The 27,518-nt window shown below is 46.9% G+C and overlaps 1 protein-coding gene across 2 annotated transcripts; it reads right to left on the minus strand.

The window, feature by feature from the left end:
• On the minus strand, positions 1–26,901 carry TKTL1 (transketolase like 1). 2 transcript variants are annotated; one of them, XM_067724609.1, is made up of 13 exons: positions 26,768–26,901; positions 21,984–22,083; positions 18,310–18,407; positions 16,502–16,693; positions 16,293–16,420; positions 14,880–15,073; positions 11,618–11,779; positions 7,479–7,635; positions 5,833–5,963; positions 4,042–4,125; positions 1,697–1,796; positions 1,448–1,567; positions 1–173 (listed from the first exon to the last, which is right to left on the minus strand). In XM_067724609.1, the coding sequence occupies exons 1-13, from the start codon at positions 26,899–26,901 to the stop codon at positions 1–3; spliced, it is 1,773 nt and encodes a 590-aa protein (XP_067580710.1). The 2 variants fall into 2 exon arrangements, with proteins under 2 accessions (XP_067580710.1, XP_067580709.1); XM_067724608.1 differs by having other exon boundaries at positions 21,984–22,101.
• Positions 26,902–27,518: the final 617 nt, after the last annotated feature.

The following is a 27,518-nucleotide window of genomic DNA, read 5'->3' on the forward strand; positions in this document are numbered from 1 at the left end:
TTAATTCATTAAAATACACTTCACAGCCACTGTGATTTGTCTGGCACTGATTCCAAACATACTGAGCGGCTCATTCGGCTTTTCGCTCCGAGGTGCTCCTGGCACTGCCAGCTGATGGACCAGGATATCAGGCACCATGGATACCGCTGCACAAACAGCCTCCCCGATGCCACCTGGAGAAGCAAGGGACATTAGGCTCTGCTCTGGAAACAGCTAGTCAGCCTTAAATCCCCATCACATAGAGGCCTTTGAATTTGTGGTTCCCAGGGAAAAATATCTTTCACTGGCCGTTGATTCATAAACAACCATTCCCTGGCTGACCAGAAGCATTCTCGTTCAAAAGTGCAGGTCTCCAAATTGCTCCCAGCCTCACTTACGGCAGGGGCTCTTTCCACTGGGGCTCCAGGGATGCAGGCGTCTGTGGAACTCAGATTCTCAAAGCTGTCAGGAACCTATGAACTGGATGCCGGCTTCGGAAGGGCCGGCTTGCAAGGCTGGCCCCGGGGTGGTGCCCGGGCAGTGGGCTGGTGCGAGTGCCCTGCAACAACAAGACACTTTCCCTACTGATAAGGGTGGTCCCTGTGCCTGGACTCTGGCACCACAGGGTGGTTTAGGGGGCGCACCTGCTTTCCTCTGGGAATCGGGAAGTTTGGCACGTGCCGGGCAGCGACCAGCCCTCAATGAAACCCGGGGCGCTGAGTCTCGAGTGGGCTCCCTGGGTCTCCAGGGAGGCATCTGTCGGAGAAGGGAGAGTGCTCGGCTGGCCCCTCATGGGAGGGAGAGGGGAAGCCGAAGGTGTGGGGTTCTCCACCCCCGACCCGCATCTTCTGTCCTTGGGGGTGCTGGTGCATGCCCTGTCCCTGTCATCAACCTCAGCCGGGAGGGCACTGGAGTGCTTTCCTGCAGGTCACGGGGTGTTCTTGGGGCCCCTGACACGCAAACACATGAAGCTCCCCACTCCCTCCTCTGCCCCACCTGACCTTCCCTAGCCAAACACTGCCCAGCCCCCTCTCCCTGGCCACACTTTTCCTGCGTTTGCTGTGTTCTCTGCTTGCAAGGCACCATTGCCATTTTTTTGTGGGGGGCAAACTATTAATCATTCAATACTCAAGAGCAACTGTGAAGCTTCTTATGACGCCTCCCCTCACAATGCCAAGTTAGACACTCCTCTGCACTGCCACTGAACCAGCTACCCGGGGACCAGGCACTGCACACTGTGCTGAGCACACACAAACGAGGATGGGCATGGCCCCACCCTTGGCCAGCCAGTGTAGGCGGGCAAGAGATCCTATACCCATACCGTCGCAAAGAGCGAGTAATACAGGTTGCTGGGTGAGTGGTTGGCTGGAGGTGCTGCCCACGATCATGGCACACCTCTGGTCAAGGAAAACAAAAACACGCTGCACCAAAGCAGACTTTCAAAGTGGTCCCCAAGGCCTGCACACACCTTCTGAAGAGTGATCCTCCACTGTGATAATCTGGCCACCTGTGGCTTTTGCGTTGGAGATGACGGTGGCTGCATCCAGGGGTTTAACAGTAAACAGGTCGATGATGCGGATAGAAATATCTGGAGAACAGAGATAACCAGCTTGGTGTATGAAGCAGACTCAGAATAAAAGACAGATTGGGGCACACAGGCAGCCCGAGTCCTACCACTCCCAGCTTGAACTTCAGCATTCAGCAACAACCAACTGACCTTCTTGCTTAGAAAGATCATCGGCGGCTGCTAAGGCTTCATGCAAAGTCACTCCAGCTCCAACAACTGTGAGCCTGTCGTTGACACTGTTGCGGACGACCTGGTGTTGCACCCACAAAACAAAAATGCTGTGCTTACTACACACAGAGTGTGTCTCAAAGTGGAGGACCCTCTGCTACAGTGCTCTCCTGAGCCTACCAATTTCACCCCTTAATAGCTCACTATAAAAAAGGCCGAGTCAGCACACTGACCAACAAGGACATATTCTTTTTAATAAGCCCCACTTCGTGTTTGTTTAACAAACTCACCTACTTTTCCTCAGGATTCAAGATGCCAAATTACTAAGTTCTTTTACAATATGTATGCAAAATGACCCTTTAGCAAAGCAGGTGGATTTCCAACTGGGATGTGAAAGGCTGAAGGCCGGAAGCGAGTTGTACAGCCCATCTGCTCCAGAGCATGGACTCACACCCACCAAGGGGTCTGAAAAGGCACCACCTCTGGACTGCTTGAACATCTTGTGGGGCACTCACACAGGATGGACTCCGATCATGAACATGCTAATGGGGACCATTTGGAGGCATTTTTGAGGTGCATGCCCAAGTGCCCCGTGAAGCCTGTGCATCAGTGGACCCCTTCTGTGGCTGTGGAAAGCAAATCTCAGAGCAGGAGGAACTCGCCCAGGGCAGGGCTGAGACCAGCAGCCAGGCCCATCTGCCTTCAAAGCCCATGCTCCCAACCACTCGCTATTCTGTAAGCAGACAGGGTTCTCTGCTCTTTTTTTCATCGTTTTGTTTCCTCCAAAGTCACCCAACCAAAGGCATCTGGAAGTCTGCATTGCATTCCTCTGTACAGATTTTGCTGTAGCTTAAGAACCACTGCTGACTACAGATATTCAGGGCTTCAAACCACCCATCCCCATTCTTCGAGAATGTTCTAGCGTTTTCACACACACACACACACACACACACACTCATGTATAGATACATACATATACACACATACATACACACACCTACGCCCCCCTTTGCAAACCCAGCCCTTGAATTATCCGTGGCATATTATCATACACGTATTAACTCACATCAGGAAGTTACTTCATTTTGTCAGGACAGGACAAACATCGGGGGGGGAAAAAAGAGAGAGATGAGAAAGCTTTGAAAACCATATGACTATCACCAAGACACACTCCCCACCGCCCCTGGAGGCAAACATATGGCTTTGAGTTAAACATGGGAGTCAGGGAACAATAGTGTGAACGTGTAGTTCACATTGCAGTGAATAGTGCAGCTTTTCCATTCAGCAGAATGGAGCTATGGGGGACTACTGACTGCTCTGGGTGCACCTGCTCTACTGTGGCACTAAAGCCATCCCGCGCTCATTCACTCATTCTGAGCACTAGCCGCTGTGAATTCTGGAGCAGCCTAGCCCTTAGCAATCAAGTTGGAAGCCACCTATTACTCTTCAAGAGTGGCCATCAGTCTTTCACATACTTAAGGAGAGTATTAATGGTGTTCTAAAAGGCTTATAAGATAAAGACAGGACAGAAAGCTTTCCTACGCAGTACGATCCCAACTAAGATATGCACATATCTATGCGTGTGTACAGAAAAAGCCAGAAGAAAATGTGCCCAAATGTCTGTAAGCACTGCCCCCTAGGTGGCGGGCAATCGCTTATTTTCTCCACAGACGCTGCTGGCTTTCTGCGCGCACAGCTCCGACAGGCAGGCACACAGACGCCAGGTCGCCGTGGGGGCTTGAATCCTGCTCTTCCTGAACACCTTCTCTGGCCCTCAACTACAAAACATGGCTGGTTGCTAACAATCTGTGCTTCTAGGGCTTTCTCAAGGATACGGGAGATAGGAGGCACCTTGCAATGCCAGCCTTTATCAGCAGGCCTGGGGGCGAGGCCACAATCCGTGTGAAAAAACAACCTCAGGGTCACACAATGGCCAGAGGCAAGATGGTTCATATTTGTTTGTTATATTCCTGGCCTTGGACCTGCAAAACCAGAACCTAACAGATATACTATTCATCTGAAATGGGTTCTATTATTTTGTTTAGCTTGAGGCTGTGATAAGGTACAGCAAAGCAACAAGTTGTTACCAGCTTATCTTTAAGGGCTCAACAAAGAGACTCCTTTCAGAAAGGAGAAAAGTTCAGTTCAGGCTGATACTGGCAGAATGTTCCTTCCTGAAGAAAAGCAGGCAAAGGTCACGAATGTTTTTTAAAGTAGTGCAAAGAAAGAATGAAGCGTCAACTGTGGATGTCTCTAGCACTGGCTTCAACAACAGTGCTCTCCTCATGAACTGATACTGGAAGACACTGGAGAACTTAAGGCCTTACCTTGGCCCGTCCAATCTCAAAGATTTCATCTGGGGTGTAAATAACTGCAGTTTCTGGCCGACTGATCCGAATGTAGCACATCCCCTACGGTGTAAATGAACACCAGAGCCACAGTTTAGAAAATCAAACTAAATTTCCAACTAATAAACCTCAAAAAGAAGTGGGGGAGCACCTAACAATTCTTTGTACTAATAACAAAATGTGCCTTTTGGAGTGAGGGCCAGCTGTCACGGGGTCAGGTTACTACGAAGGACCCTGCTGGGTGCCCTGTGACGAGCCCTCCACACTGTGCCGGCTCACCCATGTAGGAAAGCTTTCTCAAATATAAATCGATGTGTTGTGTCTCCACAGAACATAAACGTGGGGCAGGAGCACTGACTCACCTTGAATAGAAAGCCTACAACACATGGGAAACAACTTTTGTCCCAACAGCTTCTAATGCTCCATCCTCAGAAGTACCTTAGACACCAGAATCTAAAATGACTATTTCTCCAACAAAAAGATGTAAATACGTTTTTTATCACCTTGAACATATAAACAGGAATGTAAATGAACACTCAAATGTCTAGAGTATTTGTTAATTTACATACATATTTCAATCATACATGATAAACCAATATATGAATGTAGGAACACTGATTCCTTTTGTTCATTTACATGTTATGAACTAGTTCTATTCGGTGTATTTTTATGAGGTACAATTGACTTAAGTGGAGCATGCCCTGAATTCTGATAAGTTATACACCGTGTAACCATCTCCTGAGTCTGGATAGCATTTGCACCTGCCCAGAAAGTTCCCTCATGCCTCTCTCCCGTCACTCTCCCCACCCAAGAAGCAACCTCTATTCTGATTTCCGTCACCACAGCTTTGTCTCTTTTGAACTTCCCACAAATAAGATCCTGCAGCACACAAGATTGCACTGTACATGCAAGGACATAAAACAATGTCTATGATATAGCAAGTAGAAAAATCCAGAACTATGTGTGAGGCCACTTAGGTTTAAAGGAAAAAAGTCAAAGAAACTCATGTCTCTAACACGTTGGAAATGCTTGGAACGGAACTTGCACAACCCACCCCAACTGTGCCCAGGGTTGCCCGTGCAGGGGCATGGGTGTGTGCAGGGCTGCAGGGTGAGGTGAGTCTGGCGACCGCTAGCTAGAGTGGTTAGAAAGATAAAGATTCTGTCCCGTAGCCTCTGCTGCAGCTGGGTTCTGGACAGGAGTTAGGTTGTGTCCATCTGATGCCCTTGGGTGAGACTTCAGGAGGGGCAGGCAGGGCAGAAGCCAGACTTGTACCCGTCTCAGCTGTTTCTGAGGGCGGGACAGGGCTGGGAACCCCAGGGTTTGTCTACAGTGGCCTCCCGCTGGCAACTGTCCAGTTTTCTGATATCACGAGGTGGCAGCTGCACGGGTTGTGTCTAAGGCCAGCACATGATGGCTTGTCGCTGGAGCCCACTTCCGTGGCCCTGCCAAGGGCTCCCTGTCTCAGAGCCCCAGAGCACTTCCTCCTTCTTGACCCAAGTCCCACCCGATACAGGTCATCAGGGGTTCGAAATTCTTCTGCACTGTTTTTTACAATGCGAATGTATTCATGTTCTTCGTGGTTCATCACCCTTTTTTGGGGCAATGGTTCTACTTTTAAAAGGAATCCTACAACCAAATTTCCTATAACGAATATCTATCTTCTTTATGCTGAGAAAAAAATGGGAAAAAAAATCAAACCATCAGTACCAAACTAGCATCAGAGCCCAGAAACATTTTCTGTCTGCACCAGTGTCCCCTTAAAAATACCTTGGTATTGGCCGCCAGCAACACAGCATGCTCCGTTGAGATGGCATCGCTTGGATAGAAAATAGTGCAGTTCGGAACCGTTCGGAACATGGCCAGATCCTCCAGGGCCATCTGGGAGGGGCTGTCTTCACCTGAGAAAGCAAAGCCATAGGCCAACAAAAAGATGAGCCTACTCTCTGTCAGTCAAGCAAGTGTGCTGGCATGGTGGCCACCATCGCAGCACACGCCACTGCCACACTCCGCATGAGGCTCCTCACTGACATTGCTAGCAACATGGCATAGGGCCTCTTCTTGGCCCCAAGCCTCGCCAACACCTGGCACACAGTCACAGTGCTGCTGCCCTAAGTGACCCAACACTCCTCCCTGAGCACCAGGCCTCTGGCCCTGTTCTCTTCTCCCTAGGAGGGCCCCCTCAGACTCTGTCATTTCTTCTCTGCTCTTCTACCTTCTCCATCAAGAGACTAAAGTTTTCAGACTCAAATGGTCTCATTCATTTCTCATGGCCTTCAAAGTAGCTGAGCATTACAGAACATAACCTTTGGGGTGCCCTCGGGGTGCTGCTGGAACTCAGGGGGCCTTCGTGTGTGGGGGAAAGAAACTGTGGAAAGAGAAAGCCCAATGTACACTAGGGTGGCCTAGCTCTTGCAGCTAGGAAGGGAACTGTCACCGTGTACACTGCCTGGCCTGGGACTGCTGTCTCTCCTCAGAACCCCAGCTCCTCTGGGCTGGACCTAGAGCCACTTCTCCACTTAGCTGAGTTGAATACTTACTCCTCACCCAGCCCCAGGCAGAGAGCCCAGACCCCCTCTCTCCTTGCTCTCTTCCCCTGCATCTGGCCCATCCAGAGACTTCTTAGCCAGCTCTCCCAGGAAGTCCCCAAGACGACACCCAAACATGCACTTCCAGCTCTTCCCTCCAGCATGTGGCAGCAAGTGCCCCATCTTTCTAGACTCCCCATTTCTGTCATCCACGGACACGACTCCCGGATGTTTCCCGGGCAAGAAACCCCTGGGGACTGGGGTTTTGCTGTTCTTGCAGTCTGAGACTCCTCCTTCTGTCAGCAATGTTGAAATCTTTCTTCAGGTTCTCACAGATTCGCCCGATTTTCTATCCACTGCTAACACACACCTCGGTCCTCCTCCTGGCTCCCGTGTTTCCCACAGTTTCCATGTAGCCCATCCACGGTTAATGCCCATGTGTTGGGTGCCTCGAGGTTTCCCATTCTGTCCAAGCAGGCTGCTCGGGCCAGCAGAGCCCTGGCAGGCTGTGCTCCTTGCTTTGCTGTGCCCATGCTGCTCGTCCCCACTTAGACTAAGGCAACCAGAGAGCAGTAAACAATTCGGTGATGCCAGGGTGACCCAATCCCTACCTAGTATGTGGTTTGACAAAGAAGAGGCACTCAGGACAGATAATTATTTCTTGGTGACAGAAAAAATGGGCACTTTTCAGTAATACCAAGAGATCAGCTCAAAAGTTACCCAGAGTGTCTGGAACTTCTAGAACATGACACGGCTTTTTTCAAAAAGGAGGTTACGATAACCGAACATTATGGAACCTTAAGTACGCCGGCAGTTCAATCTCTTACAGGCTAATCTTTCTCTGTAAAGGAGGAAGGCGATTAAGATGACGGCATTGAGGACTCATACCTATGGATACCCCGCAGTGGGACCCAATAAGGTTGATGCTGGTTCGAGAGATGGCTCCCATCCGGATCTGATCAAATGCTCGGGTCAAAAAGGCAGCGAAGGTGCAAAGAAAAGTAACCATCCGACCACGGGTGGCGCATCCCAGTGCCACGCTCACCTGCAACACAAAGAAGGTGAATCAGAACGCTCCCGGACCCCACTGCCCCTTCCGTTCCCCAGCACAGAGTGTGGGGATCTCAGGGAAATCTCTACTCTGCACCCTCTCACCTTGCCACCCCTCCCCCAGGCACCTACCTGGGAAAAACCCAAACCTGGCAAATCCACGGTGTCCCCTGAATGCTGCCAGAAAAGAGAGGAACTGCAGTGCTAACCCTGCTCCTTCAAATCCAAGATGTGGAAGCTCGGGACACTCAAGGCCGCCCTGCAGTCCCCGTGGGTCTCCTTCCTATTCTCTTCCCCTACCTTCTGTCCCCTCTCTCCCTGCCCCTTCGCATGCTTCCCCTGGGCACTTCCGGGGGCAGAGAGGGGAACAACGGAGGCTCTCCTATCCCATCCCCACGTCCCCACCGTGTCATTAGGAGACGGGACAGACCAGTACCTACTTGAGGCCCCCACTTGCCCACCCTGCTGAACCTCATCCTTCTCCTGCTTTCTCAAGGGCACCTCTGACCGTGCAATTATTCCCTCCCCTCCCATGTTTCCTCAGTTTCTCCCTCTCTGATCACTGAAGTGTGTGCTAGTATCTTCCATCTTCCCCCCTCACTTTCACCTTGTCCTCCCGCTCCAGGTGTTGCCCTTCGTCTATGTTCTCCTTCACAGGAAACTTCGCACCCTTCCTCATTTCCCACTTTCTGCCCGTTTCCCTTCATCTAGGCTGCCATTCCCTGTGAGGGACCCAGAAGCTGCCAAATGCAGAGGTCACCTGACCCTGTCTGCATCATATCTGACCTCTCGGGAGCCCCCAGCACTACAGACCACCCGTCTCACTGAACGCTGCTTCTCCTGCCCAGGCTGGTTCTGCTGGGCGGGGCACCTAGACTGAGTCCTGGGGCTCGGGCCACACTCCTCCTCATCTGTGCCCTCCCCGGGAACCAGCATGTGGTCCCATTGTGTCACTCTGATGTGCTTGATGCTAACCACCCCTCCCTCTCTCTATTCTTCACCTCCCCTGGAACGCCAGGCTCACATACCCTGGCAGGTTTCAAACTAGAAGATGAACATCTTGGGGGTAAACAAAGACCGTCCAAGGGCAACATGGCCGTGGCTGGTCTCAACATCAAGATCCTTGACTCCCACGTCTGTCTGCCAGCAAAAGGGCCCAGGGCCTACTTCCCGCTGTCTCCCTGATAATCGCCTCCCAGTCACTGACTGCCAAAAGGCGCTCTCTCACCCACATCGGGTCCTTCAGTCGGGCAACATCCTGGAGTGTAAGAGCTCCGGATCAAAACAGAAAGGACAATTCGAAATAATCATAGCAGCCTTGAGAAACTACAGAACTCAAAAGGTTGGATAACAAATTCTTTTTTAAGTCAGGGGTTTTCCAATTCTTTTAACAAAACTGAAAGAGAACCTAATGCAACTGTCAACCCTTTATAAATAATTTTGCACCGACAACTGTACATGAAAGATCACTGTGTGATTTTTGGCTTGTAACTGGGAAGGAATTCAAATGAATTGGATGATGTTGCCACAACAAAACTCTTTCCCTTCCCATCACCTTCTTTATGTAAACAACATCTCTTTGCACCTCCATCATTAAAATGCGAATAGATTTTGTTCTGAAGCCCGCCTCACTCTAGCTTTAAGTGTGCGTAGCCAATGCCACACAAGCTAATAATTGTAACTGTGGCTCAATCCAGAAGAAACCACTGTAGCGCCCCAAGGCCTATGGACATAGGGAAACGTTTAAAACTATCAGCGCATATGCATAGTTTTACTGCAGAAAAGAGCTGCCAATAAAAGGCTTTCCTGCACAAATATATTTGGGGAAGCAGAACGGAAATAAGAATTCAAGTAGAAAAACGGATTTAATTTCTGACAAAGAGAGCCTTCATGTAATTGGATGATTTGAGTATTAAAGTGTCACAAATTTCAATATACGGGAAATTATATCCTTTGCATCTACTTAAATCTGTGATGAAAAATTTAGATGCTAACTTAAAGCTAGGCAGAAAAATATCTAGTTTAGAAAAACACATTCAGCAGTTTGGAAAGCAAACACATTTGGAGATAAATGATCTATCCTCTAACCTACCTGGCACCCCCATCCCCATTCTAACAGGTACCCTGACCCCCCCACCCCAGGGCCCAAAGAGAGCTGTGTTCCCAAAACCCATTCCTCCCCCAGTCTTGTCCATCTCAGGAAGCGACACTCCTCTGTTCCCAAGTGCTCTGGCCTAAGCCCTAGTGCCAGCCTTGGTTCCTGCCCTGACGCCTACCCCATGGCATCCTGCCGACTCTCCTGTCAAAGCTGATTCTGGATGAGTCTGCTTCTCTCCAACCCCACAGCTACTGTCCTGGTCCAAGTCGCTATCTCCTGTCACCTCCCCCACTTCCCCCAACAAGCTATTCTCCACACCGGCCTTTCTTTCTGCTCCCTAAACAGCTCAGATTTGGGCATGCCACAGAGCTAGCTGGGCCCTCTGCTGGGAATACCGTCCCCCCAAGATCTATGCATGACTGACTCCTTGTCACTTAAGTCTCAGCTTAAATGTCACGTCCTCTGAGACCTTGCTCCTGACTGGCCCTAGTCATGCTACCACTGTAGTCACCAGTTTCACCCAGTAGCACTGGATACTACCCACTTGCTGGCTGCTTCTTTATTCATTTTTTTCAGTTGCTGATTGAAAGAATCAATGAGTTAGGAAGCAAGCTTTTTGATAGGCGGCTTAATTCAGAAAATTATGAATTGTATTTTTTTCCATTCAAAATGGAAACAGCTTAGCTTAATGAGACCCACAGAAAAATGTACATATTCTTACAATTGCAATGACCTACTTTACTGAACAGGGGGGGCTTAAATTCCAACACTGACAGGGCCAGGGAAGCACCGTGAACAAATGAGCGGGCCAGCAGGATGCAGGGACATGGTGAGCTGGCTGTGGACCCCCATCTAAATGGGGCCCCTGCTTGGCTCCAGCTAACTGGTGGCAGGCAGGAAGGAATGTCGTTCCAATGTTGCCAGATCTTCCCAATCTTCAAGAGAATCCAGAAATTTGGATTCCATATAAAATTTCCTGACTTTTAAAAGCTGGCAGCTGGGACTTCCCCGGCGGTCCAGTGGTTAAGACTCTGTGTTTCCAACGCAGGGGGCGCGGGTTTGATCCCTGGCCGGGGAACTAAGACCCCACATGCCACATGGTACAGGCAAAAAAAAAAAGCTGGCAACTAATTTAAAATATTTGTAAATACTACTTGTTCCAAATACAATATCTCTGGTGGTCACGTAAGGCCTGCTGGCCCACAGATTTCTGGCCAGTGCTGTTTTTGGCCTCTACGATGTGAAGGTACATGTGCGCTGGCCTCTGCACTGGCACAGAGCTTTACAAGTCAAGGCGTTTACTTGCACAAACTCCTTTCTCTCTCTTGAGGGGAGTGTGTGCAGATATGTGCATGCATAAGAGACTCCTGCATTAACGTCATCCTGGGAAGAGACTGAAGCACAGATAAGCAGAACAGCTCTACCTAAGTCCACAGCACTACTGACATTCTTGAGGCTGCAATTAGGGCAACATTTGAATATCTAGGATATATTAGGTCCCATGCAACAAGGTGGAAAGAAAAACCACAGTCCCTTGTAGCTTTCACTCTATTGGCCTCTGGGATGTTGTAGGATTGCCTGGTTGTGGGATGGGCAGGGCAGGAAGAGTGGGGTCACCTAGAGCTACCAGGGAGCTGTGCATGCTTTAGGCCTGGAGGCCTGAGGGCAGATGGCTGGAGCCCCTCCCTGCAGTCCTGGAAGTCACCCCTCAGACTCTGCCGGGCTGCTCTGTACTTGTTTCTCCCGACACTTTTTTCCTCCATTTCCTTTGCTTTTATAAGTGGAAAGAAAAACTGTAACCCAGCACAGGCCTCCTATGTCTGGTGGGCCACTGTTTGTCAATGAGAAGGCTCCAGATGGATGTTCCCAGCATACATACCATGCTTTGCTCAGAAGAACACTCAACGAAGTGCTCAGGGTGTTCCTTCTTGAATATTTCAGAGAAGGTGGAGTTCTTGCTGTCACCGTCCAGCACAACGACTCTGTCATTTGCACGGCCCAGCTTAGCCAGGGCCAGACCACATGCTTTCCGAGTAGCTATCTGGAAGTTAAACAGCAGAGTTTCTTAGAATGGGTTTAGAAGGAAGGTGAATTGGTAGAATTATAAATTGTCATCTACCTTAATGAAGAAAGAAAATTTGTGATTCACCAATAATCTCCTTTAGGGTAATAAAAAAGGACTGCTAGCCAATCTTAAATCCATACTTGGCTCACTGGGTATCAATTTCCCCCAAATAAATTTATTCTTCTGTCCCATTCCTATAGTTGATTTAAAAATTTAAATTTCCCAAAATGCAAATGCCTCTGTGAGTGTTTAACTATAAAACTGATGACACTCACTGTAAATATTAAAATGTAGAACTTTAGAAACATAATACAAATAATAAACAATTCCATTAGGATATTGTTTGAGATTGGACTCAACCTATGGATTAATTTAGGGGAGAACTGACATCCTTACAATATTGAGTTTTTCTATTAAAAAAAACAAGGTTTGGCATTTCCTCAAAGAGTTAAACAGAATTACTACGACCCAGCAATTCTACTTCTAGGTATATACCCAAGAGAAAAACACATCTATACGAAAGGTTGTACACAAATGTTCATTGCAGCATTATTCACAATAGCCAAAAGGTAGAAACAACCCAAATGTCCAGCAACAGATGAATGGATAAATAAAACATATGATATACCCATAAAACGGAGTACCGCCACCCCATGGATGAACCTCGAGAACACAGTGCTAAGTGAAATAAGCCAGACTCAAAACTTCGCATATTATATGATCCCATTTACATGAAATGTCTGGAATAGGCAAATCCACAGACACAGAAAGTAGATTAGCAGTTACTAGGGGCTGGGTGGGAATGGAGAGTAACTGCTAATGGGTATAGGGTTTCTCTTCGGGATGACGGAAATGTTGTAAGATCGAGTGTGGTGATGGTTGCACAACTCTGTCAGTATGCTAGAAACTACTGAATTGTACATTTCAAATGGGTAGATTATATAGAAATCTATAGCTTTATATATCTTTATTATCTCAATAAAGCTGTTATTTAAAAAACAAGGTTTGCCTCCTCATTTATTTGTCTTTGTTCATTCATCTAAACACTCTTAAAAATATTTTTTAAAACAGGCAATTCATGTAGATGAGTACAAAAGTCAAGTTATGAAAGAATATCGAGTGAAAAGGCCATCTTCCTCCCACTCTCCCAGTTCCTCTCCCCAGAGGGAAGGGAAATGACAGGTTTGTGTAGCATCCTTTTGGCAATGGTCTACTCACAAATACTTGGTGAGCATCTCATGCATACAAGGCATGTGAGCTTCTTTTAGGACTATAGTTTTATAAGTATCTTAACATAGACCTTATATACTTAAGTTTATTTTTAGTTATTTTAGTTTTTACTGCCACTGTAAAAGGGATAACCTCTCCATTTTATTAATATAAGAATCAATCTTTGCATATTAGTTTTGCTACAAGCTCTCTTTCTGGACTCCTCTTATTTCTAACCATTTTCTGTCGATTCTCTTGGGCTTTCCAGACATACAACTCTACCACCTGCAAAAAGGTTTGCCTTTTCATTGTCAGGACTGAGTCTTTTATTGTTAATGATCATAATTTCCCCCCTCCTAATACTGGTGAATGATATGCATTACTAATTTGAACTTCACTGATTCATATACTTCTTTAAGGTACTGAGTTGAGACCGGCGAACATTTTATTTAGAATTTTTACATCAATATTCATAAGTGAGGTTGGCCTGTAGTTTTTTCCTTTGGGATAGCACTATAACATTTTGGCTTCATAAATGTCTTTTTCCATATTCAAGAAGGTTTGAAATAGCCTAGGAATTCACCTATTCCTTGAAGGTTAAAATTAAGTCACTCTTGCAACTTAGTGAGCCTGGCACTTTGGAGGTATATAACTCTTGGACAGTTTTCTCAAATTTTTCTATGGCTGTTGATCTACTTAAGTGTTTTGTGTCTTTTTAGTCAATTTTGGTATTTTATGTATTCCTAAAAGAGGTCCATTTTTTTTTTTACAGGTTTTCATACCAATTAGCATAGTTTTCTCAAAATTCTGTTTTCTGCATCTGTGGTTGTCTCCTCTAGCGACTAATTTTATTCATTTATGATTTTCATCTCTTTAAGTAGGCTAGATAATAGTTTGTCTACTGTATTAGTAATTCAAAGAGCCAACTCTTTGATTTGTGTATTAATGTGACTTCTTGTTCTTTAATTCATTAACTTTTTACGAACTGGCCTGTTTCCTTAATTTTTCCTATTAGTAAAATATGAAAAGCTTCCAAAAAATGAAAAGCTTCCATAATCCCACCTACCTTACAGACATAAACACCTCATCATAATCAATGCTGCAATTGACATTCATTCTATTCTGCACACTTGCACAGGTGTTTCTGTAGGATAAATTCCTGTGAGTTGCACTGCTAGTTTGAAGGGTATGAACAGCTAAAGTGTTAACGCATATTACCAAAGTACCCTCTGTTTATATGTACTTTTCCCTTATTAATAGCATTCTTCTGCTTTTAAATTTGTTTTCTAATTTCTCAAATAGTCAATTCATTTATTTTACACCCATATTACCAGGCTAAGAAAACGTAGGTAACACTCAAAATGTCCCCAAATAAATAAATATTTCCTTCCTCCCAGGCTCGCCACCTTATTTCCTTAGGTTGTGAAGACCCTGCACACTTTGAATACAAAAGTGGTAACTAAAAGCAGAAAGGCTTTATGTTCAGGGTTTCGTGCCTAATTTGTTTCCTTTTTGAAGAACTGGTCTTTGATGAATTGACGTGTTTCCTTGTGTAATCCAGGGAATAAGCCCAACAGATCAATCCAGCCAGGCCCCCATCCTTTGAGAAGACACAGAAGCAAGCAAAAGTTGCATAGCAATGGACACAAATAAGCAGCGACTGACTGGTAAGAAAATTCAGACCTGAGTTAAGTTTGAAATCAAAGAATAAATATCAGAAACAGTAAAGGAGAAGGTAAATCCATATTTGTTGCTTATAATCTTTAGTTAAATATCACATCACCTAACAATTTATTCATTCCTGGAGATCAGAGTAAACAGAGTCCTCTGTATTTAGGAAAAGCAGAGAAAAAAGCAGTTTGCCTACCATGTCACCGACATTGTAAGCAGGTGGAGAGGTCATTTCTATATCTGTGATGTTGATTTGAGGTGAGTCTTCAACAGGGGGTTTTGGGTTAAGCTTCTTCTTGGTCTGTATCTGGCTCTCAATTAGTTTGATAATTGTTTCCACTCTTTCTTTTGGCATTGACCTTTCATGGCAATTTTCTGCATCCTCAACATCTGCAACCCAATGGATAAAACACATTCATTCCCTAAGTACCTAATGAGCTCCTATTTGGTCATCTGAAAGACATCCAGATGGAGAAGATGTCAGCCACAGAGTAAAAACCTGGCACAGGGGGCCTGAAATAGTACTACAGTCGCAGCAGACAGCCTTGACAAAGGCCGAGAGGCTCCTGAGGGGGCCACTGGCCCATGTGCTGGTGAATGGAGGGGAGAGAGGGAGATGAGGCTGGACAGGCAGAGCAGAGCATGGAGGATCTTATGGGTATAAGGAGTTTGAGTTCTGTCCAAAGCAAGATGGGAAACCACTGACGGGTTTGGAAGGGGGATGGTGACTGATCAGATCCATGTTGTAGAAGGGTCACCACAGCAGTCATGTGGGGGCTGGCTTGGGGAGACTGCAGTTAGGGAGAGATGACTGGGCCTGGGCAAGAGAGATGGAGAGGAGCAAACAGACTTGAGACGTATGTCAGGAGCAGAATCAATCAGAATCGATGACAGACTGGGTATGTGTGTAGGGGGCACATAAGGGAGAGGTGGAGGCAAGGACAATACCCAGGTTTCTTCCAGGAGCAAACTGGTCCAGTCGTCATTTACTGAACGGGGGTACCAGAATAAGACTGTATTTTGAGAAGGAGTCATAGAAGAGTTTTATTCTAAAATGTCAACACTAAAAACACACCAGGAATCACACCTACTGCAACTATTTATACTTGAGATGAACAACTTCAGATGTCCACTTTGAAATCTGCAAGAAGACTTTCAAAACCCCCTCCCTTCCCCGACCCTCAGTTCCACAGTTACCTTTCCCAGAGGCGCTGCTTTACTAGTGGCCTGTGTGTCCTCCCAGGTAGCATGGGAACAGGCTAGGGTGCTCGCAGGCACATACACTCATGTTTACGTATTTGCTCACGCTCAGCCCCCCTCTGGCTCTGCACTCCCGTGGAGATGGCTCCCTGCTGGTCGTCTAACTGACGGACTATCCTCTCAGCCACTCCCTCGCGCTCGCTTGCTGGGGGTCTGGGCTTCCTCCCCCTTGCCCTGACCAGATCTGCTATCTACAAGCATGAAAAAGAGCAAAAGCGCTGGGCGCACGTCACAGGCATAATCACCGTGCATGAAGTCAGCTGTCTGCCCAGCTAGACTAAGCCTCTCTCCACCTCATACGCTAGGCAGGTTTTTGATAACCACAAGCAGGAAAGCAACACTTCCTTACGTGGCATGCCGTGGCCCCTGAAGGTCTTGGCAACTACAGCAGTGGGCTTGCTCTTCACTTGAGCCGCCTGCTGGAACACATGGCACAGTGCCTCCACATCGCGGCCATCCACCACGAAAGTACTCCATCTGTCAACCGAGAAGTGGGCCAGGTTAGAAGGCGAAGGGGGGATGGGGCAGAAAGAAGGTGCCACAAAACAGGACAGTTACCCAAAGGCTTCACAGCGCTTCTGAAAGAGGTCTACACAGTGCTCGAGGGGCTGGGTGCCGCTGTGGCACAGGTGATTCACGTCAAAGATGGCCACGAGATTGTCCAGACTGTAGTGGGAAGCAAAGGCCATGGCTTCCCAGACGGAGCCTTCCGAGGACTCGCCATCTCCAATGAGGCAGAACACCCGGTAGCTGGGGCAAGCCAAGAGATGTTAGGACCCTGCCTGGGGCTCCTCTGGGCGGCTCAAGCAAATATATTTCATGGAGAGAAACAAAGGAGGAGACTGAAGCAGCTGCTTCAGACCTAAGACAATTTTCCTTGTCAACGCTGCCCAAATGCCACAGCTGAGGAAATGCAGCTTTAAAAGCTTGGGCCTCACGACACGGGCTGCACCTTTGGCTAGTCTTCTCATTCTAGCTGTAAAAGTAATTTCTACATTCTTCTGCCACTCCTCTGGGCCCAACGAATAAGAGAAGATGGGGAGAAGGCAGCTCCCTTAAATGCCCAAACGTTTACATATATGGTTTCTTGATAAGCTCCATGTTAAGCACTGCTACCTTCTATTTCTGATCTTACAAATTTATATAAAATAATAACAATCAAAACATCCGACCTCAGGAGCGTTTGTTCTGTTATAAATATTAAACTCCTCCGCAGCAGAAACATGAAATGTTTAAACCACTAAAACACAACCCAGACCCCCCAAAAATGCTATAAATGAAGTATAAAAATAGTGATTAACCACAGGATAGGGACTAACAGAGGCAACAGTGAGAGATGCAAAAGGTCAACTGTGGAGGAAGCACAACAAAGTGCCTCCAGAGGGGCCACCTGGGCTGGAACCTGGGACTGAGGGGCTGCAGACTCAGGCACGCTGGGTGAACCATGGGAGTAGAACATGCACACCATCATGGCCAACCCTGAGCCCCCCAGGATCCTCCATCTTGCTGCTCCTACATCAGCAGCACCTGGGCACACACCCCTGCAAGAAAGGCATGGATCTGCCTGTCTTCAGGAAGGTGGACCATTCCAGAAAAAGAGACCTTTGATTAACATGTAGGGGTCCCCAGTGGAAAGGCAAATACACCATCTGTTCACTCTATAGTGAACCTCACTGAGATATGGGAAACAGGAAGATGTATCTCTTAGTAAAAACTTGAATCCTAGGACTTCCCTGGTGCTCCAATGGCTAAGACTCCATGCTCCCAATGCAGGGGGCTCGGGTTTGATCCCTGGTCAGGGAACTAGATCCCACAGTGCTGCAGCTAAGACCTTGCATACCGCAACTAAAGATCTCGCATGCCGCAACTAAGACCCAGTGCAGCTAGCTAAATAAACAAACAAGCAATAAATAAATGTTTAAAAAAAACTTAGACTTGAATCCTAATAAACTGTTTTCTTTCTTTTTAAAAATATTTATTTATTTATTTTGGCTGTGCTGGGTCTTAGTTGCAGCATGTGGGATCCTACAGTTGTGGCATGTGGGCTCATAGTTGCAGCATGCGGGATTCTTACTTGCGGCATGCATGTGGGATCTAGTTCTCTGAACAGGGATCGAACAGGCAGAGCATTAGGGAAGTCCCTAATGAACTGATTTCTATACTGCAGGCAGCACTTAGGACCCAAAAGGAGATGGTAGAACAGCATCATGAAATATGATTTCTTTTTACTCCTTGAATACTTGGTAACCTGAACTTTTAACACAATCACTGTCTTCCCAAACTAATAGCGATAAATAAAGCCAAAGTGCTGGGGGAGGGGGTCGGGGGGTGGGAACAGTTAAGTGGTTTCTGGGTAAGCGCCTTACCTGGCCTTGTCAAAGTACCTGCCAGTATATGCCATCCCACACGCGATCCCCAGTCCTTGCCCCAGCCATCCAGTTGCCACATTAACAAACGACAGTCTCTGTAAGAGAAGGGACCAAATTAATCTACACACCCTCATGCACCCCAAAGTGTCAGATCAACGTCACAAAGACAACAGAGTCACACGTAATCCAGCTGGTGAGGGCAACTGGAGCTCTGACAACATAGAAGTGGGAAGCTTCTGCACACAGCAGCCTAAACAGAGCCCAAGAGCAAAGCAGAAAAAAAATATAAGCACGAGTCTTGCCATTTCCACAAGACCTTTTATCTAGTTGTATACAGACCAGATATTCAATGTTTTTGGAGAATATGGACTCTTAAATAGAAACTAGAAACACTGAAGAAGATTTCAATTTCCCTGGTTTGTAAAACTCAAGTCAACTGAGATTTGAGAAGTGGTGATGTAGGAGGTTATGCTAGAAATAAATCACTTTCTACCACCGCTCCATTTATCCCCACTGACCTGCTTGTACGCACAGGCTATCACTGTCCCATGGAGAGAATGTGGCCCTATGAGGGCCACAAGGTGGTGCCAATGCCAAAGGTCTGCTGCACTAAGGCCTCACTCACTCCCAAGCTTCTGAAGAGATATCAAACTTATTCAACACTTCCGCTGCCACCATCTTGGCCTGGCCACAAACATCTCTTGCCTCTGTCAGAGCAGTGGCCTCCCTGCTTCCCTCCACAGTCGTTCTCAACACAGCCACCAGGCGGAGCACGATAAAACCGAAGTCCGCCCCTCAATTGCTGCGGAGAACTGTCCAAGGTCTTGTCATCTAACGTCAAGTAGGGCTCAAGTTCTTGCAGTGGCCTGTTCACTCCAGACCCCCATCACCTCCCACTGCTCCGGGTGCCTGGCCTCCTGGCTGTCCTTTGAACACGCCACGCACATGCCTGCCTCAGGGTTTTAGCAGGTGTGGCTCCCTCTCTGCTGAGTGCTCAGTGCTTGTGCCTAAATAAGGGCACAGCTTACTCCCTCACACCCTCCAAGTCTCTGCTCAAATGTCAACACCAAGGCTTTCCTGGACCATCTCTTTCACCTAGTACCTGCCCTCCACTTCCCTTGGATCTAGGATACTCAGCCCCATCTGACATGCTATTTCTGGATTTGTTTCTTGTCTGCCCCCTTCCTCCATTCAGATGTCAACTCCATTCAGAGACTGGTTTGTGTTCTCACTACCACGATGAGTGGATGGTACTTGTTCGTCTCAGATTCCTCTCCTGTTTTGCTCCACCCTACTGTTCTGCTCTTCCTGGGGCTCCTGACCTTCCTTAACTTTCTCTACGTGCTTTGTGCCCTCACAGATTCCTGTTTTGCATCTCTAGCCCCAAGAACTGTCCCACTGAAGTCTCTCTTGACAACGTCGCTAGCTTAGTCTTTCTCCTTACAGCTCCTATTTTACTCCTGTAACAAGCTCTGGCTCCCAGGTGCCTTATGTGCCCTTGGAGCGAGCCTGCGCTCTACACTCAGACCAACTCCACTTCCCCCCAGCTTTAACGCGGGGGACAAGTAAGCCCACTTCCATAAGGCTTTGCTCTCTGGGTATGATGGTGAGGAAAGCCCCGTTCAGGAAGCAAGAGGCTGTAGGATTAATTGAGAAGATTGATGGGGCATCAACATGATGTCTGGTATGGTGGAAGCATGCCAACATGGGTTCCCTTTCCTTTCCCAAGAATCATTTCACTGTGGGGGGGACACTCACAACTGGGGGCCAATAATAAAGATGCACACAAGCTGCTGAAGGCACCCAGGAAAGAAAGCTTTCTCTTCCTGGTGGTACTTCTCATCTTTGTCCTGACACAAAGTATGCTTCAAGAACAAATTTACAAGAAGGCTTTTTGGTTACTTCCCAGGCCTCCTTGGCTAAAGAAAACAAAAGAGCTGATAAAACAAAAACTAAGGCCTGGGTGGTGGACGGAGAGATCATGAGCACCTCAGTCAGTGCCATGGCCAGGCCTTAGCCAGCGGCCTCCTCATGCAGCTGTCTACATAGACACTCCTGCCCCGGGAGCACAGATTATGGAGACCCTGGCTTCTCGGCCTCTAGCAAATCCATTTACTCCATTCCCAACCAGAGCCAAGATGGACTATGCTCCTGAGTGTTTTCTTTTTTAAAAAAACTAAATTTATGGGCTTCCCTGGTGGCGGAGTGGTTGGGAGTCCGCCTGCCGATGCAGGGGACGCGGGTTTGTGCCCCGGTCCGGGAAGATCCCACATGCCGCGGAGCGGCTGGGCCCGTGAGCCATGGATGGTGAGCCTGTGCGTCCAGAGCCTGTGCTCCGCAACGGGAGAGGCCACAGCAGTGAGAGGCCACCAGGGAATTCCCACATCTTTCCCTTTTTTTAAAGTAAAGCTCTAAACACCCATACTTTGTTTGTACACCTATAGTTATTCAGTTTTTATGATGAAGGAAATTCAAGCTTACAGAAAAGTTGTACAAATAGTACAATGAAGTTCCATATACTCTTTACCTAAATTCGTCGACTATTACTAATGGACTTCGTTTGCTTCATCTCTCTTCCTCTACACACACGTTTTATTTATCCTTTGCCAAACCTCATTTGAGATTATGTTTTAGACACCAAGACAAGGATCACAACTACGGCTCCAGGTATTCTGCCTATACTCTGCCTCTGTCTTTACTTCCCGCTGCCCAGATCTGGGGTTTCTATTTGCACATGTCGTTCTACCAGTTGAGCTTTAAATGCTTTGCTCAGAACACAGCAAACTTTCAGACAGCATCAAAAGAGCTGCTTGTTCTTCTAGATCGACCTTGCTTTTAATATTTCTTTTCTTTCCTGTCCCCCAATGTCATGAGGTATCTCGTACTATAGCCTAATGAGAAACTCCTTATTGGTATCAGGTCAGATATGCAGAGAAATGGAAGAGAAAGCTGATGGACAGGTGGGACATCCCTCCAAATCAAGCTCAACGTTCCTCGAGTTCAACAAGTTGGATTCACTCATGTGGCCCTCCTCTACCCAGGTGGCAGAGGATCGGAGCAGCACAACCCTGACAAGGGGGGCTTTAGTGGGGTAAAGTGAGGCAACCATCAAAGGAAAAGAAGGACTGCCAGCTGCCACAAGTCTTCCTTCCCACCACGCAGCCCTCACTAGAACACCTTTTAGATCTTTATGAGGTGCCATGGTCTGAATGTTTGTGCCCCCTCCCCAGAATCCATTACGTTGAAAACCTAATGCCCAAGGTGATAGTATTAGGAGGTAGCAGTCTTTGGTTAGTGATTAGGTCATGAGGGCAGAACCCTGAAGAGTGGGGTTAATGCCCTTATAAAAGAGACCATTTCTCCTTACATCACACGAGGATACAGTGAGAAGTCTGCCACCAGGAACAGGGCCCTCACCAGAGCATGACCATGCTGGCGCCTTGATCTTAGACTTCTAACCTCCAGAACTGTGAGAAATAAATTTCTACTGTTCATAAGCCACCCAGTCTCTGGTGTTTTATTATACCAGCCTGAACAGATGAAGCCATGAGGCAAAGAGAGAAGCACCAAAAGGATAAACAGAGGCCATTTCAGGTCTTGTTGCCACATGGTGGCTTTTAAAATGAGTTCAGGAACCAAGTGTCTGAGCATGGGTTCTTATGCCAGCTTACCTTGGAGAGGACGAATCTGTCATTGTTCGGGTTCTCCGGGTCCGTGAGTTTATACCTCATGATGTAGAACAACAGCACGGACATGATCTCAGATGCACTGCTGCACAATGTGGGGTGGCTGAAAGACAGGGCACAGGTCGTTTCTCACAGGCAAGTGACTCACCAGGGACACACACAGTGCATGAGGAGGGCTTTCAGCACATGGTCTCCTCAAACTGGAAGCAGCAGTCATTTCTCCCAGCCTGAAAGAATCCAGCCAAGGAAAAGGGATGCTGGGCCACTGCCCACCAAGTTCACAGCTTTTAAGGATGCTTTGAGGCCCTGGAACCTCACAACTCCTCTCCCTGTAGGGAGCAAGACCACACAGACCAGCCCCCTTCTATCAGTGGAGCACCGGCATACTTGGGGAAGTTCGCCTGGTGACTCTGTAAGCATTTGAGTGTCATTTCACTTGTATGAATTCATCTGTGATATCATTAATCAGAAATTTCACAAAGCAGAAATAGACCCACACGTATGTGGTCAACTAATTTTTGATGAGGGAGCCAAGAATACTCAAGGCAGAAAAAACAGTCTCTTCAACAACTGATACAGGAAAAATTGGATATTCACATGTAAAAAAATGAAACTGGACACCTATCTTATACCACTCACAGAAATTAACTTGAAATGGATTAAAACTTAAACGTAAGACCAAAAACCATAAAACTCCTAGAAGAAAAACATAGGCACTACACTACTTGACCTGAGTCTTCATGAGGATTCTTTGAATCAGACACTAAAAGCAAAAGCAAAAGCAACAAAAACAACAAACAAAAACCAAGTGGGACTGAACAAAACTCTTCATGGCAAAGGAAACCATCAAAAAAATGTAAAAGCAACCTACTGAATAGGAGAAAGTATTTGCAAATCACATATCTGATAATGTGTTTATATGGAAAATATATAAAGAAGTCACACAATTCCATAACAAAACAACAAAAAGTCCTCTTAAAAATGGTCAAAGGATCTGAATAGGCATTTTCCCAAAGAACACATACAACAGGCACATGAAAAGGTGCTCAACATCACTGATCATCAGGGAAATTGCAAGTCAAAACCACAATGAGATATCCCCTCACACCTATCAGAACGGCTGTCATCAAAAAGATGAGTTAACAAATCTGGCAAAGATGTGGAGGAAAGAGAACCCTTGTGCACTGTTGGTGGGAATGTAAATTAGAGGAGCCACTATGGAAAACAATATGGAGGATCTTAAAAAAAAACCAACAAACAAACCACCATATGATCCAGCAATTCCACTACTGGGAGTATATCTGAAGAAAATGAAAACACTATGTGGAAGAGATATCTGCACCCCTACGTTCACAGCAGCACTATTTACAATAGCCAAGCTATGGAAACAACTGAAGTGTCTGACAGATGAATGGACAAAGGAGATGTGGTACAGATATATAATGGAACATAATTCAGGCACAAAAAGGAAATTCTGCCATTTATGACAACATGGATGGGCCTTGAGAACATTATGCTAGATGAAGTAACTCACAGAAAAAGAAATACTGTATTATTACACTGTGGAATCTAAAAAAAACCCCAAACCCAAACTCATAGAAAAAGAGATCACCAGATTTGTGGTTACCAAAGGTGGGGGTTGAGGGGAGGAGGAACTGGATGAAGGTGTCGAAAGTTACAAACTTCCAGATATAAAATAATTAAATACAGGGCTTCCCTGGTGGCGCAGTGGTTAAGAATCTGCTTGCCAATGCAGGGGACACGGATTCGAGCCCTGGTCCAGGAAGATTCCACATGCCGCAGAGCAACTAAGCCCATGAGCCACAACTACTGAGCCTGTGCTCTAGAGCCTGTGCTCTGCAACAAGAGAAGCCACAACAATGAGAAGCCTGCACACTGCAATAAGGCCCCTGCTCACCACAACTAGAGAAAGCCAGCGTGCAGCAACGAAGACCCAACACAGCCAAAACAAACAGACAAACCCACAAAACTCCACAAATAAGTAAATAAATTTTAAAAATAAATAAATAAATACTTGGGATGTAATATATAACAAAATGACTATAATTAACACTGCTGTATGACATATTTGAAAGTTGTTAACAGTAGATCCTAAGAATTCTCATTACAGGGAAAAAACATTTTTCCATTTTTTGGTATCTATGAGATGATGGGTAATAAATAAACTTACTGTATTTATCATTTTACAATATATGTAAGTCAAATCATTATGCTGTATACCTTAGATAGTGCTGTGTGCTCAATTACATCTCAATAAAACTGGGAAAGAAAATTTTAAAAAAATCCAACAAAGAAAACGCATTCTACTTCCTAAAATGAATTTCTTTTAGGAAGTGAATGGTCAGACCGAGAAGTTTCTCGTTGTGGTGTAACTTGAGGCCCTTATAGAATGAAGAAACTGCTGCTCTTAGAAAGCAGCCTGCATGGGAGTCCAGACAGTCTGCCATTAATTAATAAGGGGAGGAGGTGGCAGGGCAGAGGACAAAACCAACTCCCTAGAGCCCTGCCACGCCCCAAAAGTCAGAAGCGTAACATTTTAAGCCCAGCTCATGTGTATTAATAATCTCCCCTTTCAAGTTTCACAATACAGAAAATGGAGAGTTAAACCTCTTGCCTTTGCAAGTATCCCAAGTGGATAATTTGGATTTAAAAGCTGTTACGGATCTCTTGAGAAAATGCAAACTGTTATTAATTTTGAAGGTGAAGGGAGCAAAATGAAAACGTAAAAAAAAAAAAATCCAAAACCATGCAGGTCTTAAACTCACTGACATTGCCTTTTTAAAGTTATAGCACAGGCTGGAGAACAAAACTTAAAAAAGATATCACACAAACTATTTTATCTGACCAGGACAGGGTGAAGTTAGAAGTCAATAATAGAAAGAAAATGGTAAAATTCACACATTTGTGGGAATTAAACAACACACTCTTATAATAACTTTAAATGGGGTATTATACATAAAAGCATTAAATCACTATACTGTACACGCGACACTAATGTAAGAGTCGACTATACTTCGATTAAAAAAGAAAACAACCTTCCCCCACAACGCACTTAAACGAACAATGGGTCAAAGAAACTTCAAGAGAGTTGGAAAGTATTGAGACAAATGAAGAAGAAAACATAAGACACCAAAATTTATGGGATGTGGCAAAAGCAGTGACAAGAGATAAGTTTATAGCTGTAAATGTTTGCATTAAAAAAGAACGATCTCTGGGAATTCCCTGGTGGTCCAGTGGTTCGGACTCGGCGTTTTCACTGCAGTGGACACAGGTTCGATCCTTGGTCGGGGACCTAAGATCCCGCAATCTGCACAGCGCGGTCAAAATAAATAAATGAATAAGTAAATAAAACTTAAAAAAAAGAACGATCTCAAAGAAGAAAACCTAACTTCACAACTTAGTAACTAGGAAAAGCAGAACTAAACCCAAAGCTATCAGAATGGAAAACGTAATAAATATTATTGCAGAAATAAAAGACTAGGAAAGCAATGTAGAAAATGAACCAAAACAAAAGCTGGTTCTTTGAAAAGATCAACAAAATTAATAAGCCTTGGGCTTCCCTGGTGGCGCAGTGGTTAAGAATCCGCCTTAACCCACCAGGGTTCGAGCCCTGGTCTGGGAAGATCCCACATGCCGCGGAGCAGCTAAGCCCATGCGCCACAACTACTGAGCCTGCACTCTAGAGCCCGCGAGCCACAAGTACTGAGGCCCGTGCGCCTAGAGCCCGTGCTCCACAACGAGAGCCCTGCGCACCACAACGAAGAATAGCCGCCCCCCCCCCAAGCCCGCACGCGCGGCAACGAAGACCCAACGCAGCCAAAACAAAAACAAAAACAAAAGCCTTTAGCTAAAGTAAGGAAAAAACAGAAAATTACTGAATTTACTAAATCCGATTTGAAATTACTAATTACATTTCAGGAATGAAAGTAAGGATATAACCACCGATTCTACAGACATAAAAAGGACTATAAAGGACTGTGAACAATTGTACGCCAATAAATCAGTTAACCTAGAAGAAATTTTTAGAAATAGAAAATCTGAATAAACCTACAATAAGGAGATTGAATCAGTAGTCGAAAAGCTCCGTGACAAAAAAAACACTTTGAACGTGATGGCCTCACTGGTGAATCCTCAATCCTCCTCCAACTTCCCCCAAAAACTGAAGGGAACACACTGAAACTCGCTCTGGGGCCAGAACTGCCTCCACACTAAAGGCAGACAAATACCTTCGGGGAAAACTGACGGCTGACATCTCTCACGAATGCTGACGCAAACATCCTCGACAAAACACCAGCAGAACCAACAGTCCCCTTTCGCTCCGATTCCTACTCGCCTATTACTTTCTTCTAGGCTTTATTTCCTTAACTCCACGTCCTGGGTCGGGACCCTGGCGTCGAGGACAACCACTCACACGGAAAACGCCGGGCCGCTCCCGCTCCCACTCTAGCCGGGCGGACGCAGGCGCTCCGCCCGCCGGCCCGCGTCCCGGCTTCTCTCCGCGAGCAGGAGAGGCCGGAGGCCCTGGGCCGCCACCGTCGGCCGGCCGCGGGCCAGCGAGGCGCGGTACCTGAGTACGTGGCCAGCGGCGGCCACGAGTGTGCGGGTGGCTGCCAAGCCCTGAGGGCCTGAAATGGGGCCACTAAATAACGAAGCGCACCCCGCCCCCGACGGCTCCGTTCAACTCTCTCCCCGGCCGTCGCCGCAGGGCCGGCCGCGCAACGACCGGAGCTTCGACCAGGGCGCCGTACCGAAAGCCTGAGGCGCAGAGGGTCCTGATGGCGTGGAGGCGCAGGCGATTGGCCATGTCTCGCAGCACCTGCAAGATGTCCTCGTCAATCTTGGCTTCTTCCGCCATCGTTCCGCTCGCCTCCTGTTCAGCCATAGCTGAGATCTCGCCCACGTGTGAGGAGCAAACGGCGCGAAGCCTCCTCAGCTAGCCGCACGCGCGCCGCCCCCTCCGCGCGCCGCCCCCTCCGCGCGCCGCTCTCTCCGCGTCTGAGGAGCAAATGGCGCGGAGCCTCCTCAGCTGGCCGCAGGCGTGCCGCTCCCTACGCGCGCCCTCCAACTCCATGGATTTTGAACAATTGTTATTCATATGTTGCACATTATTCGAAATAATTTAATTCTTTTATATCTGCCCTCGTCCTATCAATTCAAAGAGGGCTGCCTACACGCAGGACCAGGTCTACTTTTGGGGTGATAAAAAAATTCTGGAAGTAGATGGTGTGATAGTTGCGCGATGTGGTGACTGTAGTAAAGGAGGGCCGATGCATTCACAGGCTTTAAAAGAGTTATTGATACAATAGTGCAGTTTGTTTTGCGCACTTCCTCACACTATAAAAAAAGCCACGCTGGAATCTTCCCCTTTGCAGCCGCCTCCCTCCAGCCCCTTAGCAGCCCAGCCCCCGGCAGTGGGGGTTGGGAGGTCTTCACAGCAAGTGAGGCGGCCTGAGCGTTCTGAGGCAGTGTGGCGTCTCTGCGCGGACCTTCTTTCTCTTT

Source organism: Pseudorca crassidens, chromosome X, assembly GCF_039906515.1.
Source record: "Pseudorca crassidens isolate mPseCra1 chromosome X, mPseCra1.hap1, whole genome shotgun sequence".
Lineage (NCBI taxonomy): Eukaryota > Metazoa > Chordata > Mammalia > Artiodactyla > Delphinidae > Pseudorca > Pseudorca crassidens.

Coding starts and splice junctions, on each gene's coding strand:
- TKTL1 (XM_067724608.1), bottom strand. CDS start 26,901: ATGGCTGAACAGGAGGCGAGCGGAACGATGGCGGAAGAAGCCAAGATT. Junction 16,694..18,309: donor AGGTACTTTGACAAGGCCAG/GTAAGGCGCTTA, acceptor GGCTTGCCCCAG/CTACCGGGTGTTCTGCCTCA. Junction 1,797..4,041: donor TTGAGATTGGACGGGCCAAG/GTAAGGCCTTAA, acceptor GTGCAACACCAG/GTCGTCCGCAACAGTGTCAA.